We start from the raw sequence: 16,495 nt of genomic DNA on the forward strand, positions 1-16,495 counted from the left end.
GCGGCGCAGGCCTGGCGGGCGCACGGCGGCGGCGGGCCCCGCGCCCCCTCACCTGTCGAGCCAGAAGGTCCAGGGCGAGTGCAGCGGGACCCCGCCGGGCTCGGGCCGCAGCGCCGACAGCTGCTGCAGGCCGAGCGGCGTGGCGGGGGCGGCGGCAGAGGCGCGGGGCCCGGGCGGCTCCCGGGCCCCGGCGGGGGGCGCGGCAGCCGGGGGTATCGCCATTTTCTCCGCCCCGCCTGCGAGGCCGGCGGACGCGCGGACCGCGGGGCGAGCGGCGGCTGAGTCACCCCGGCCCCCGCCCGCCCCACTGCGGCCGCCCCGCCCCGCGCGCGCCCCGCCCCGGCCCGGCCCCATGCCTGCCCGGCCCGGAGCTGTGCTGCCGGGCCACCGGGGCAGCAGCCGGCCTGCACCACGTAACAAAAGCACGGCCCACGCGAGTCGAGGAGGTCGCTTGCGCGCCGGCACCGACTGTCCGGGGACCGATGGACCAGCGGGCCGGAGGGAGGGCAGAGCCGCCGGCGCCGGGTCGGATTCCTGGCTACGGGGGTGGGGGGAAGGGAGGAAGGGTCAAGCGCTGGCTGGGTTCTGCCTCTGGACCGGAGGAGGGTGAGATGGAGGGGTGGGCTAAAGAAAGATGGAGGGATGGATGGATGGTCCAGTGGATGGTGTCTCAGACCCACATGGTAGGGGTTGGGGGTGGACAGACAACAGTAGTCTGAAGGAAGGGTGGGAAAGCTGGCATATGATTGGAGGAAGGAATGGAAGGATAGATGGAAGCAGAGTTTGATGTGACAGACAGATGCCAACGGATCGACTGACCAAATAGAGACTGGAGTGCCCAAGAGGGCTGAAAGAAAGGGTCAGACAGACAGGACGGCTAGCGGGGGCATGAGGTTGTTTCAAGTCAGTTCTGCATTTTTCCTAACTCAGCTGATTTGAAAGGGCCATCCTGTGCAGAGAGTGTGACCAACTTTAATGAGGGCTCCCAAGATCTCCACATTGGCCCCAAAGCACCCACAAGGAAGAGGAGGAGAGCCAGCAGTCTTGCACACAGCCTTCCCCCTTCTGCACCTTTGAATACAGAGGAAGTCCCTATGACCACAAGATTCCAGAGCCCAAAGAAAGAGGGATCCTCCTAGCACAGCCCCTTGCCAGGGGACACACATGTCATAACCGGCATGGGCACAGACAACCTCTTTAAGCTTTAAATTTTGGATAATCTCTCTCTGGCCTTTACCAGCTGTGGATGTAGAGTTCCATCTCCTCAAAGATTTTCTTCCTGGGCTAGCATACATAGCACCCAGCTTGATTGAGCATTCTCTGGGACTCCAGGATGGATCGGAACAGAAGCTGCAAAACCAGATGGATTTAAGGGGTCCATAACTACTTGCTGTGAATCCCGAGGCAGGGGAGGGGGAGTGCCTTCCCTAAAAGGTATTCAAGTTCAGACAAAATGACAACACTGAAAACAAGGCCACTGCTTTGCTATCCCTCCATCAAACATAATTTTTACAAAACATAGGATGCTGAAAGTGGTAACAGATTTAAAAGTTCTTCCGCCTCTGTTAGAGATTTAAAAGTTCTTCTACCTTTGGTTAGATGCATTTGGGGGGGTTAATTTCTCCTTTTAATTTTTTCAAGAAAATGCATATATGGCATAGTTTAAGCTATTCTGTGCACTTTACACTTACTAACTCATTTAATCCTCAGGAAGTCCAATGAGGAAGATACTATTATTAGAACATTGAGTAGATGAGAAATGGAGAATTTAAATTAACCCTCAGGTCACAGAGCTATTATGTGGTAGAGCCAGGATTTGAACATAGGTATTCAAACTCCAGAGTCTAGGCTTCTCACTGCCAGTCTCTACTGCCTCTTTAACTGGAAAACTACTAGGTCCACATAATAAGAATAAGAACATGAAAAGTAAGTCTCCCTTCTTCAAAAGGCTATCAATCTTTTTGCCCAGAGTAAACCACTGTTAACAGTTTCCTTCCAGAAAAATGCAAGTATGGACATAAAGCATATATCTAGATATATAAATTACATATGTACCTATATCTTTTATAAAGAAATAGAAGCTGTGCCTCATCTTTTTCTTTCTTTTTTGGCTGCACTCATGGCATGCCGAAGATAGTGGGTTGAACCCATGCCACAGCAGTGACAATGCCAGATCCTGAACCTGCTGTGCCGCCAGGGAACTCCTGTACCTTCTTATCTTAACGTTATACATTTGAAGGATTTCTTCATATCAAAACATATAAATCTACTTTAAGGACTGCAAAGTAATCCATTCTAAAGAAGTAATAGAATTTAATTCACGAGCTCTCAAGATTTATTTGGTTTGCAATCATTTTCTTTGATAGATAATGCTACCATAAGCATTTTTGTATTTAATGTCTTTCCTTATCTGCACAAGTTTGTTTCAGTATGTTTGGAGAAGTAGAACTTTGCCTATGCCTAAAATTTTATATACATTGCTAAATGACTATGCAACATGATTACATGCATTTATATATAATTGATTTATAAATAATGGCTGATGCTGAAATTTTACCTTTACTTAGTGACGTCTTTTTTTTTTTTTTATAAAATTCCAAGACATTGGTAGAAAGGGAGTTTTTGCTTTCTAATGATTAGAAATAGTCAAACTGTCAAGTTTAGCTTCTTCCTTATCTCTCTTCCTTATCTCCTAGAATAATATTCTCAGCAAGAAAGGGTTATTTTAAAAGTTTTATTTATCTGCAATTTCCAAAAGAGAGTATGTACCACATGATAAATTACTTTCAGAATTTAGAACTAGGATGGGTCTGGCAATTTATCTTTATTTGCTAACAACTATGTACCTCCCTCTTTTTTTGCTTTGGCTTCCAGCATGCTTGAAACTACATCAGATGTTCGATCACAACATCAATATTAACCAATAAAAAATTACTTTTTATATTAATATATTCCTATTTTTGTTTTAATGATCCAGTTGCACATATGCACCTTATATTGTGAACCCTTCAAATCTATTTTGAAAGTAGTTGACATATCAAAAATGCAAAATTTAAATGACCTTAAGATTAATACAAGAGGTCAGGCAAAGTGAGTAAGGTGAAAAGCAAAGAGAGAGCAACAGGCATTACTTTCCTTCCTGTATGAAATGTGTGAGAGACTTCACTATTGTTACTGCTTTTCAGAATCATCCTTAGAAGATAACAAATTGGGAAAACCCCCCTCATCGTTCCCACTTTGCAAGTGAACAGCAGGAGTTCAAATTTCAGGGTAGAAAGGGAACATGGAGATTACCTACGCACACCCATCATTTTACAAATGAGGAAACTGAGGCCCAGAGAGGTTAAGTGACTTACCCGAGGCCACAATTCTAGGAAATGACAGAGGCAGGACTAGAACGTGGGTGGCTGGAGATCCAGGCCAACGTGCTCTCTTACTGCATAACCCGCAACTCAGACGGCTTGGGGTGGCAGGAGGGAGGAAGAGAAGGTGACCCCACAGCCCCTAGCAATGAAAACAACAAAAAAGACTTGAGGCACTCATAAATAATTAAGCAATTAGCTGCAGCAGCTACTACCCTCCCTTCCAGCATTCAGTCACCAAGGCAACTTGGGCAGGGTGCCTGCTGGTTGCCTAGTAACAGTGTGGTCTGCTCCCCTGACATGCTCCCTAGGCATCACAGGATTTGAGAGCTGGAAAGAGCCTTAGACAGGGATCACTATTCCATCACCTTCATTTTCTAAATGGGGAAATGGAGGCCCAGAGAAGCCAAGTAACCTGCCCAAGGTCACACAGCTATTCAGAGGCACAGCCGGTCTCCATCTCCAGTTACTTTCCTTTCTACTATGGCTGCTTCAGGGACACTGGAGATGGAGGAGAGCACATCTCTCCACAGTTCTTAGAAGAATAAGAGAGTAAGATGGAGAAAGCAAGCAAGAAAGAGACAGAGACCTTGAGCTTTTGTATGCAATTAGCAGGAGCTGGTAATCCCATCAGCCCAACTTTCATCATCACCATGGCAACATGGGTGAGGTGGGTACTGGTTGCCTAGTAACAAGTGGTCCTCTCTTCTCTTCACATCAGACTCCCTGGGAGTCGCAGGAATAGTAGAATGTTGGAGCTGGAAGGGAAGGCAGGAATCCCAACTCAGTCTCCTTCTTTGACCAATGTGGAACCCAAAGTTTGGGGATGCCGTACTCAGTGATACAGCCACAGAGCTAGATAGTGACAGTGACTTATTCTTGGTCAGCTTGCCTTTCCTGAATTCCCTCCAATTGCTGCCTCTGTCACAGCACTGCGCAAAGGGAAACTTCACTCAGTAAAATCAGAACATGTCAGGGGAATGGCTACTGGTCCACAGGAGGTACTTCTACTGCTTGTCTGCATGTGACAATGCTGCACACAAGGTCTGGCACACGGTAGACATACACAAGAGGCACTCCGCATAGTATGAAACACAGGGTCTCTAAAGTCAGAAAACTGGAGTCAAACGCCAGCTCTCCCCAAACCTGGAAAGCTCCTTATCCCTCTAAGCCTCTGTCTCCACATCCAAGAAACAAGCATCCTGCCAGTCCCTACCTCTTGAGTTGTCATTAGGATTAAATGAGAAAAGGTACATGTCAAGTGCCTGATATATAGTAAAGATGTAGTAAATGTTAAGTACTCATCTTTTCTACTTTGAATAAATATTTGTCGCATGTCTGCTATGTAAATGCCACTATTCTAGGCTCTTGAAATTCATTAGCAAGCAATATAAACAAAAGAAATCCTACCAGGAAGCACACTTTCCAGTGGAGTGATTATATATATATACGCACACACATATGTGTGTATGTATACACACACACACACCATATATTTAAATGTTTGTTGAATGGGTGAAGAAACTCATTGGCAATATGCTGTGTTTGTCTTACTGGGCTCCTTGTCTAAGACTGAGAAGTTTCCTGTTTACAGGGTGTGATGCTATAAATACGCAGGCTTGTCTTGTATGTGGAAACTCCCGTTTTCCTCTCTTTTAAAAGCTCAGAGGGAAAAGGAAGGCAGTGGCCACTAGATGGCAGACCTCAGTCTTCCCAGATGAGGGCACTTGGAGGCTCAGGCCCAAGGCACAGGCTGTGCGGCAGATGGTCAGTCCAAGGGCAAGGCTAGGAGGCATAATGGAGACTAGAAATGCCTCTGGAATACTGGGGTTGTTGGGGGAAGCTGTAGTGTGGTGTAAGAGTGATTGCTTTAGTGAGACTGAACCTGGCCTTAACTAAAACCCTACCCTGGGGAAGCTGTGTGACTTGGGGAAGTTTCATTCATTCATCTTGCTGACCTCCAGGTTCCTCCGGTGTAACATGGATCCAGACAATAACAAGAGGTCCCCCCAGGGGGCACTTTGAGGCATGTATGAGAAAACACGTCTGAGGCACTTGCAAGATGCACATGGAAAAAGCTCAAGCAATGTTACTTATCTAGAATCTGAAAGACCCCTGAAGGTCTGGTGCAATGGTTGCAAGTCCAAAAGAGAGTGGTAAGGGTAATAGCACTATCTTAAAGCCTTGGCAATGAGGACACTGAGGTCCTCCCAATCACTGGGCCTGGGAATTGTGGCAATGAGGTTCAGTTGTCCCGCCCTCCACCTCCCTATCCACCTGTTAGCCCCTGAGCCTTAGTTCTGTTCTCCCTTGCCCCTTGAATTAGTCTTCTTCTCTCTTGATTCCCAGGGGTAGCAGCCACTCCCTGCCTTACCCCCTGAGATCCAGCCAAGCATCCTAGGCTCCCTGCTTCCAGCACCAGCCCCTACAACCCGCTGCCAGACAACAGCCTGAGAAATTGTCCCGAAATACCCTAAAGCACTCGACTCGCTTCTTATAGGTCTAAGTAGAAAGCTCAGACCCTTTCCAGTGGCCACCAAGGCTCAGCATCTTCTGGATCCTTCCTGCCTTTCCAACTCCATGGCTGTGCTCTCCCACTTCCTCAGTGCTTCTCTGCAGCCTTGAGGCATCTGCATGTGCTTGTTCCTTTCCAGACCCTCCTGTCCCTCTGCTCTGCATGGCTGCTCACCCATGAGCAACCTCGCTCAGGCCTCCTGGGCAGGATCTTCCCCAGCCTCCTGCTCTAGAGCCGGTCCTCTCCCTCCTCATTTATTTCCATCCCAGCATGTGTCACAGCCACACCAGAATATAGGGTCCCCACTGTGCCCTGGTACCCATTCTAGGGCTGGCCATATGGATGACACATCACCAAGATCTGTTAAATAAATGAACTGGGTATACAACAGCTATGATCAAAGGCAACGGCCTGTGGACTCATCACCCAGTTTCTAGGCTTTCTCCCCTGTCAGAGTAGCCTTTGTGTGGATGGCATATTAGTCTTCCTAAAAAGCACCTCTCCCGTGTTACCTCTTTGCTCAAAAGCCCACGCAAATGGCTAAATGGCTGGATGTCTCTCATGAGCTGAAGCCTGAGGTCCCCAGTCAAGCATTTAACATCCTCCCCACCCAACCCCTTTCCAAAGGCATTTATTTGCAAGTATATTTCCAAAAGTATTGGGTTATTTATGTGGATATATACACCTATATTTGCATATACTTGGAAATACAGGTATACGAAATGTGTTTGTAAATATATATACTTGGGCACATGACATAAGTTTCCGAGGGCAGGCCTGTGACCCCCTCCTCCACCAGTTTCCAGTGCAGCATCCAGCACATGGGAGATTGAACCTTACTGAATGGATGATCCATCTATTCTGTGCTCGGTAAACACACTTGTGTGCATTCACATCTCCATACTTTTGCACAAGATTTCTCCTCTCCCTTTCCCTGACCATCCAAATTCTCTAACCGTCCTCCAAGGGCCAGAGCAAGTTCCAATGCAGGAGATCAGCTATCACACACACTCCAGAAAGGGACTGGTGATCTAGAATTCCATGGCCATGGCTGAGCAGGTGCCCAAACTACTTCCCCCGGGAACTCTCTTGGCCTGGCAGTGGGCACACTGGAAAGTAATCATGCTTTTCCTTGGTTATGAAAAATGTCCCAATGACTTCAGAAATACTGGTTCTCATGATGGAGGATAATGTGAGAAAAAGAATGCATGTATATGTGTAACTGGGTCACTTTGCTGTGTAGGAGAAATTGATAGAACATTGTAAATCAACTGTAACAAAAAATAAAAAATAAAATACTGTGAGAAGGATGAATTTTACAACAAACAATATGAAAGCAACTGCAAAGATTAGTGGAAGTAGAAAGTTAAAAATACCTTTACATGGCATGCAAGGTATATTCTTGATAATTAAAATTTTAATATAAAATCTAAGCCATTTAATAAAAGAACAGTTGAATAAGTGTTTTTGTAAATTTGTTATGGAGGTTTCTCAAAGCATAATAATACTGACATAAACAATTAAGGAAAAGACAGGCCTATAAAAATGTAAGCTTCCCTGTGTCAAAGAGTGGCATGTATAAAATTAATACACAACAAACTGGAAAAAAATAAAAAGAAGACAAGAAATACTGGTTCTCTGGCCAGGTTCAAAATTCACAGCAAGACTTCTGCTGTGGCTGCACAGCAGTTCACTGATTGGAGGAACAATAATTCATAGAAGCAACTCTGTTGGGCATTTAGATTGTTCCCAAGGTTTACTTCCATTATGTGCTCCCCACCCCCACCATAAATATACTGTGTGAACCACTGGCTCCTTATCAACGAGTATTATTAATGCTCCTCCAGAACAATCAGTCAGCCAGAGAGTTGAGGATGGCTCGTATCAGAAAGTGGATCTGAACACGAAGGCCCGGAGGCCTCCACTTGGTCTTTGGAAGTTTTTAAAGGAGAGGGAAAGATGGACAGCAGAGAAGGGATGGGATCTGAGGAAAATCCAAAAGTGTGCCTCAGCCGACACTTGAAAGCTGTACGATTTGGAACAAACAATCAAGCTCTTGGTATCTCTTTTTTTCTCACCATGCTGTCTGGAGGTGAGGCTCTACACAAGCCAAAAACTGCCACATGAGTGCTGGGTGCTGTTTCCTTCTGACTATTCCTAGTAGGGACAGTGCCACCACGCACGCGCTTGTGTGAACACGGGTGTTCTCCTTTGCACTCTGGGGATTTACAGAAGAAAGTGCAGAGCAACCACCTGTCCTGGTTTGCTTGACACTGTCAGGATTTAGGCACGGAAAATCCTAGAAAACCCTTCCTCAGTCTTGGGCACACCAGGGCAGTTGGTCATGCTAGGAGACCGTCCACAGAGCACAACCTGTTGCCCTGGGCTCTGTGCCTCCCTCATGGAAGCCGCTCATCCCCATGGCCAGCAGACGATTGCTAGCAGAGGGGGAGAGGTGAGCAGCAAGCGGGTGCCTCTTCACAGCTACGAAGTTCACTGCTTTACAGGTAAAATTTGGTTCTGAGTTTTTTTGGTGATGGCTTGGATATCACTAAGCGGAGGATTTTGTAAGCCAGTGCTCCGAGGAAGGGCGTTGTGCTTTCTGAAACTTTGTGTTTAAGCTTAAGTAAAAGCATCATGGGAAGCTCCCCTTTGTAGTCTTCACAGAAGAGATTGCTCAGGTGGTGGACACTCAGTAAATATTGGGGTAAAATTAAAGTGAATACTGAAATATCTTATAAGTCATTTATTTCTTAAAAGCAGAGTAGTCAAATACTTGAGAAGCTATTATCAATTGATGGGCAGTTAGAAAAGGAAAATAAAGCAATTTTTGAAATAATACTACATGATTTGTTTTCTAAAAAAAAATTCTAATTGCATAACTATACCTACCATGTACAATATTACGCTAGGAATCATGATGATGCTTTCAAACAGCATTTTAGGCCAACAAAACTCCCCAGTTATCCTCTTACCATCAGCAGGAATTGTATAAGCCCAATAGAAAGACACTGTTCATGTTTTACTTCTTTTCTGTTGATTTTCACCTGTTACATATTATGTACATAATGTTAACTGGCATGTTATGGCATTTCTTTAAAAGTTTCTTAGTTTTTTAAGATAGTGTAAGTCTGTTATAAAATGGGCTCTAATGGGAGTTATGATAAACATGGTACTCCACTGATCACCTTGCATGTGTGTTTTGTTCATAAACATTTACTAGCATGAACAATGATCTTGGAGATAATTAAGAGTCATTTTTGTCTCTGCAAAACCTTTCAGATCCCTCAGAACTAAAGTCTGAATTATCCTAACTTCGAGTTGATTCTCTATCATTCCTTAAATGCCCAAGGATCATGTCTGCTTATCTTATAGACTAATATATTTTACATTGTATGAAACATAATCTTGTCAATAAAATATAGCACTTTTTTATATTTTGCAAAAGCACAGTTAATGATGCAAATAATTTCCTATCTTTCATTCTGAGGGAAAACCATTAATAAAACCGTACTCCTCGCAAGAATCAAAATTCAGCAAAAAGAGGACACAAACCACCCATAAAGGCAAAGACGTAAATTAGCAGTGAGGAAACAAGCCTAATGATTATGATGTCCAGATGGAAATGAATAACTGAATCATTCTCTGTCAAATCAAATAGCATCTTAATAAGTTGTTGCATCATCTCTGTTGATTTAATTTAACTGGAAGATATGAGAAAATGATTATGACCTGCAAAAATATCTTCATTTCCCCAGCTCATTACCATTTGGCCTGTGAATCCTCTCCTTTTATTTTGAAGATGATGTTACCTCCAAAATGCTTTTTAGGTTTCTTTCCCTCAAAAGTGGACCATGTTAAAAAGAGAAAGAGCCCCAAATTGGTATGAAATTATCAGAATTAAAAAACTGGAACCCCAGTGTTTGGTCAAGTCTTTTATCAAAGAAAGAATTCAAACACTTCTTTTACCAGGCAAGCTGGTAAGTACATGTTGTCATGGAAACAAGATATATTCAAATTATACTTGGAATGACGTTCTTCATCTAACTAGGTGTTCATCTCCTCCAAATGGGGAGAAATTGTTGTAGCTGAAATCCTTTATATTTCTTTCAAATCTGCATTAAAAACAATCATTTCCTTTATTTTATATAGAAATACACAGACACAGAGCCTCACTCTCATACAAGGGAGAATTAAAATTACTTGCAAAAGAACTGGTGCGTAAATAAAAGGCATAAAATGAAAATGAATCCCATGATATAAATCCACTGACACACAGTAAAGGGGTAAAGAATGGAAATCAGATCATATAATACAACCTTCACTTACAATGGGACAGATTCTTCTTCTGTAGCACTAGTGACTATTTTGTACAGAATGATCAAGGCCAGAACAGTTCTCTAGAAGTTGGGATGATATGTGTACTGTCAGGTGTACTGTCACCATTGCTGGTTACGACACAGGCCCTTGTTAATTCATACACGTCCAAGAAAGACATTTAAAAAAACAAAAAACAAAGCCAAAAAATGCCATGCTGTGATCAGCAGGCATTTCCCACTACTTAGTTAAGCAATCATTAAGAAACACATGGTATGGAGTTCCCGTCATGGCGCAGTGGTTAACGAATCCGACTAGGAACCATGAGGTTGCGGGTTCGGTCCCTGCCCTTGCTCAGTGGGTTAACGATCCAGTGTTGCCGTGAGCTGTGGTGTAGGTTGCAGACGCGGCTTGGATCCTGCATTGCTGTGGCTCTGGCATAGGCCTGTGGCTACAGCTCCAATTCGACCCCTAGCCTGGGAACCTCCATATGCCGCAGGAGCGGCCCAAAGAAATAGCAAAAAGACAAAAAAAGAAAAAAAAAGAAAAGAAAAAAAGAAACACATGGTATAAGCTAATTATTTGGGGAGAGGTTTAGAGCATGGAAGGCCCATGAAGTCACAAGGTATCTAAGAGGCAGCCTGAAATGTTTTTTGGGTCAAGGTAATACAGGGGAAAATCTTTTAGTTTTTTGTGTTTTTTTGTTTTTTTTCAGGTGAAGGTAATTTCTCTATCTCCCTCTGAAAAATAGAAAAAAGATTTTCGTGTTGCAGCCTAGAATGCTGAGGTCTCAACAAAGCCCTGATCCAAGCACTTAAGAAAATGGTAATTCAAATTAACATGCCAACAGTTCCAAAACAGACAAAGAACTCTTAATACTCAAAAATAAAATGACAACTGATTTAAAAATAGGCAAAGGGAGTTCTTGTTGTAGCTCAACAGCTTAAGAACCCAACATAATATCCATGTAGATGCAGGTTCGATCCCTGGTCTTGCTCAATGGGTTAAGGATCTGGCGTTGCTGCAAGCTGTGGCATAGTTCACAATGCAACTTGGATCCAGTGGTGCTGTGGCTGTGGTGTAGGCCTATTTGACCTCTAGTCTGGGAACTTCCATACGCTGAAGGTGCAGCTGTAAAAGAAAAAAAAAAATGGGCAAAGACCTGAATGGACACCTCACCAAGGAAGATATACAGATGGCAAATATGCATATGAAAAGATTCTCAACATCGCATGTCATTGAGGAACTGCAATTAAAACAACGAGATACCAGTACACAATGATTAGAATGGCCAAAATCCAATACACTGACAACACCAAGTGCTGATGAAGATATGGAGCAATAGAAACTCGCATTCAGGGCTGGTGGGAATGCAAATGGTATAGCCTTTTGGGAAGACACTGGTGATTTCTCACAAAACTAAATATACTCTTACCATATGATCCAGCAATCATACTACTTGATATTTAGCCAAGTAGCTGAAAACATGATCTCACAAAAATCTGCACATAAATGTTTAGAGCAACTTTATTCATAATTATCAAAACTTAGATGCACCCAACATGTCCTTCAGTAGTAAAGTGATAAACTGTGGCACATCCGTTGATTGGAATATTAGAGATAAAACAAAATGAGCTAACAAGTCATGAAATGACATGAAGTAGCTAAAGCGCATTTTACCAAGTGAAAGGAGTCAACCCGAAAGGGCTAGATACCATATGATGCCAACTATTTGACACTCTGGAAAAGGCAAAACTGTGGAGATAGTAAAAGGACCAGTGTTTGCCAGAAGTTAGCAGGAAGGGAGGGATGAAGTGACCAAGAAAAGGAGATGTTTAAGGCAATAAAGCTATTCTGTATTGTGTAATGATGGATACATGTCATTATATATACTTGTCAAAAACTATGGAATGCACAACATCAACATTGAACCCTATCCTAAACCACAGACTGTGGGTGGTAATGATATGTCATTGTAGGTCCAGTGACTGTAACAAAGGTACCACTCTGCTGTGGGATTTTGATAGTGGGGGAGGCAGTGCATAGGCAGGAGTAGTGGAAATAAAGGAAATCTCTGTACCCTCTGCTCAATTTTGCTGCAAAGCTAAAACAGCACTAAACAAGTAGAGGTTTTTTTTTTTTGTTTTTGTTTTTTGTTTTTTGTTTTTTTTTTTTTTAAGGGCCACACCTGCAGCATATGGAAATTCTCAGGCCAGGGGTCGAATTGGAGCTGCAGCTACAGGCCTACGCCACAGCCACAGTACTGTCAGATCCAAGCCACATCTGTGACCTACACCACAGCTCATGGCAACGCCAGATCCTAAACCCACTGAGTGGGGCCAGGTATCAAACCCACAAATCCTCATGGACACCAGTCAGGTTCATTATCAATGAGGCACAACAGGAACTCCCAAAGATTATGTTTTAAAGATACTAACAGCAATAATAGCTACCATGTTGTGACTGCTAAACTATGTTCCACATCTATTCCACATATCAGCCCTATGAAGTAGATACGATTATCATCCCCATTTTAGACACTGGAGGCTCAAAATGGTTAAAGGACATTCTCACAACTACAAGCAAGAGGTACAAAGTTCAAACCCAAGTCAGCCTGGTTCCAAGACTATGCTCCTAACATGTGCAAATTCTCCTCTGGAGGACAAGTCTCAGTTCTGTCAAGATATCTCCATGTCATTAGAAAAATGAGCTCAGCCTTTGACTTCAGGAAGTATTGGAATGATGCTTTAAAACAGAACACTGGAAAAAGTGTACAAAGCACATATCAAATAAACAAAATGGGACTAATAAGCCAGAGTTCAACTACAACAGCTATTTAGCATTTGCCGTAATTTTGGTTGGAACTTCTGCTTCTGGAGAGGAACTGTTTAAGAGATAAACCAGTAGGTCCAAGACTCTCAATCAACTCCAAATACAAAAAACATGAAGTAAAATCACACCAAAGCAGAGTATAATCAAATCACTCAATAACAGGAAGATGATACCTTATGAAGAGAGAAACAAAAATAAGGATTAGATGAGAGTTCTCATAGGAAATAATACAAACAAATGGAACAGTCTCTTTAAAGAGCTAAAAGAAAAAAAAAAGTCAATCTAGAATTCTATAGCCACTGATACATCTTTTTAGAGACAAGGGAGAAGAAATGTGCTTCTAGAAAGATGGAGTAGGCAAGTTCTTCTCAATTTTTCTCACTACAATGAAAACCCCTGAACATTATATGCAAAATAAACATAAGGTGGCAAGAAGGTGGCACACCAACTAGGGAACTTGGGACCCAAGGAATGACATGGTGGTGAGTTCCCTGGTATTTTTTCTTTCCACTTAAATCCCAGATTTGGAGCCAGAAAAGCTGGCAACCTGGAAATGCCAATGGTACAGACAAGAAAGGCCCTCATAAAAGCCTGTTTCCCTAACAAAAGGACATGAAAAGGAGCAGCCTGGCAAGACAAAAACATTTAGACACTACTCTACAACAGCCAAACACTATGGGCAAGACTGTGACCATACTTCTTCCCAAGCCAGCAAAGTCCAGAGGAGAGCTTAGGCTTCTGCCTTCATCAAGCAGAGTGGATTAAGCAAACAATGACAAGAGCAAAATTTCCATGACCCTACATATGCCATCTACAAAAAGCTCACTTCAAATAGAGCATGGTTAAACTGAAAGGGAAAGGCTGGGGGAGGAGATACCATATAAGTAAGAATAGCTCTATCAGATAAAGTAGACTTGAGAGTAAAGTTTCCTAGAGATGAAGGACATTATATAATGATGAAAGGATCAACCCACCACGAAGACATAACAACTTCAAATATGTACACACAACACAGAACCTCAAAATACACGAAACAAAGCTTGAAAGAGCAGAAGGAGAGGCAATCCACAGTTATAGTTGAAGACTTCAATACTCCACCCTTGGCAATTGGTAGAACTATGAGACAGAAAATCAACAAGAGTATAGAAAAAAATGAAAAACAAAATTAGCCAACAATATCTGAGATAGGTAGCACTTTAGCAGAATACACATTTTTTTCCCCAAATGTTCTGCAGTGTTCACTAATATAGATTATACAATGTACATAAAACAAATCTTAAAAAGATAACACAAAGAAAACAGGAATTTCCAAACACTTGAAAATTAAACAGTACACATATAACAATCCACAGGCTAACAGGGTTCATAAAGAAAGATAAATATACATAAAACTGGATAAAATAAAAATACAACACATTAAAATGTCAGATACAGCTATGGCACTGCTGAGAGGGAAAATTATAGCACTACATGATTATATTAGAGAAGAAGAAATATCTCAAATCAATAATATAAATTCCGGAGTTCCCGGAGTGGCGCAGTGGTTAACGAATCCAACTAGGAACTATGAGGTTGCGGGTTCTGTCCCTGCCCTTGCTCAGTGGGTTAACAATCTGGCATTGCCGTGAGCTGCGTGCGGTGTAGGTTGCAGATGCGGCTCGGATCCCGCGTTGCTGTGGCTCTGGTGTAGGCTGGTGGCTACAGCTCCGATTCGACCCCTAGCCTCGGAACCTCCATATGCTGCGGGAGCAGCCCAAAGAAATAGCAAAAAGACAAAAAAAAAAAAACAAAAAAAACCCAACAACAACAAAAAATAATAATAATATAAATTCCTCTATTAATAAACTAGAAAGAGAAAAGCAAAGTATCTAAAGCAACAGGAAGGAGTGAAAAAAACAAAATAAGAGTAAAAATCAGTGAAATTAAAAACAAAAAATAGTGGATATTAATAAAAAATAGGAAAAACAGACACTTTCTGCTTGCAAAAGCTAAAAGTATTCATCACCATCAGACTCATCTTAAAAGAAATGCTACATAAACTCCTTCAAAAAAGAATAAAATCTGAAGAGAATTTAGACCTATAGAAAGGAGTGAGGAGTACAGGAAATGACAATCACATCGGGAAACCTATGAGAATATTATAGTATAGCATAATTTAAACATGATACATTTAAATAATAATATAATATAGGGTTAATAACATATGTAAAAGAAAAATGTTACAAAAGCACAAAGGTTGGGAAGAAGGAATGGAAGAGATGAAAAAATAGATGAAATTTGCTACTGCAAATTTTTATACTGTATGTGAAGAGGCATAATACCACTTGAAGGTAGACTATGGTAAGTTAAAGATTATCCTATATACCCTAAGTAAAACACTGAAATATAAAAAGGAAAAAAAAAAAACTTTAAGGAGTTCCTGTTGTGGTGCAGTGGAAATGAATCTGACTAGTAACCATAAGGTTGCGGGTTCAATCCTTGGCCTCGCTCAGGGGGTTAAGGATCCGGCATCTGCCGTGAGTTGGTTGCAGATGTGCTTGGATCCTGCATTGCTGTGACTGTGGTGTAGGCCAACAGCTATAGCTCTGATTCGACTCCTAGCCTGGGAACTTCTCTATGCCAAGGGTACAGCCCTAAAAAGCAACAAAACAAAACAAAACAAAAAACAGAAATAACAAAGCAAAAAGTTATAGCAAATAATCTAGGTAAAGAGATAAGAAATCATAAGAAACATTTTATTAACCCAAAAGAAAGCCTAAAACTAGGGGAAGGGGAATGAATAGCAGGTGGGACAAGTGAAAAACAAATAGTAAGATGACAGATTTAAATCTTACATATTAATATTCATATCAAATGCGGACAGTATGTGAAAATTAGGGACTGTCAGACTGGATAAAATAGCAAGATCCAATAAAAATGATGTCAACAAGAAATATGCTTTAAATATAAAGACACAAGTAGGTTAAAAGGACAGAAAGTCTCTTTTTCTTTTTGCAGGTAATACACAAAAATTTTCAAATTTAACAAATATTTACTGAGTACCTCCTATGAACCAGGAATATGTGAGAAAAACCATTAAGAGAACAAAAGAATTTTAAGAATTCATTCAGGTGCAAACACACACACAACAAGCAGATACCCTGAAATCCCAGGGATAGACTGTAAGCAAAATTAGACATTACACTGATCCTTTGCTTGATTTCATGATCATACCCTACTATGAAATAATTTTTAAATGAAAAAAACAAGAGTAGATAAAAGATACACTGTGCTACTTCTAATCAAAAGAAAACTGGAGTGGTTATATTATTATCAAAATAATTACATTTCAGGTCAATTAATAATATAAAGGAATGGGTTACCGAATACAACTAGGAACCATGAGGTTGCGGGTTTGATCCCTGCCCTTGCTCAATGGGTTAACAATCTGGCGTTGCTGTGAGCTGTGGTGTAGGTTGCAGACGCGGCT

General features: G+C 42.0%; 1 protein-coding gene across 4 annotated transcripts in view; it reads right to left on the bottom strand.

The window, feature by feature from the left end:
• The window catches only part of EIF4E3 (eukaryotic translation initiation factor 4E family member 3), a 72,136-nt gene that overhangs the window by 42,702 nt on the left and 12,939 nt on the right, over positions 1-16,495 (bottom strand). For 2 of the 4 annotated variants that reach the window (XM_021070855.1, XM_021070856.1), the window contains exon 2: positions 3,357-3,504. Coding sequence is in view for 1 of the 4 variants with exons in the window: in XM_021070854.1 (XP_020926513.1) it covers positions 53-222 (170 nt within the window). In the remaining 3 variants the exon portion in view is untranslated. Of the gene's footprint in view, positions 1-52; positions 263-1,237; positions 1,330-3,356; positions 3,505-16,495 lie in introns of those variants that run through there. The other 2 variants (XM_021070857.1, XM_021070854.1) reach the window with 2 other exon arrangements.

Source organism: Sus scrofa, chromosome 13 (genome assembly GCF_000003025.6).
Source record: "Sus scrofa isolate TJ Tabasco breed Duroc chromosome 13, Sscrofa11.1, whole genome shotgun sequence".
Lineage (NCBI taxonomy): Eukaryota > Metazoa > Chordata > Mammalia > Artiodactyla > Suidae > Sus > Sus scrofa.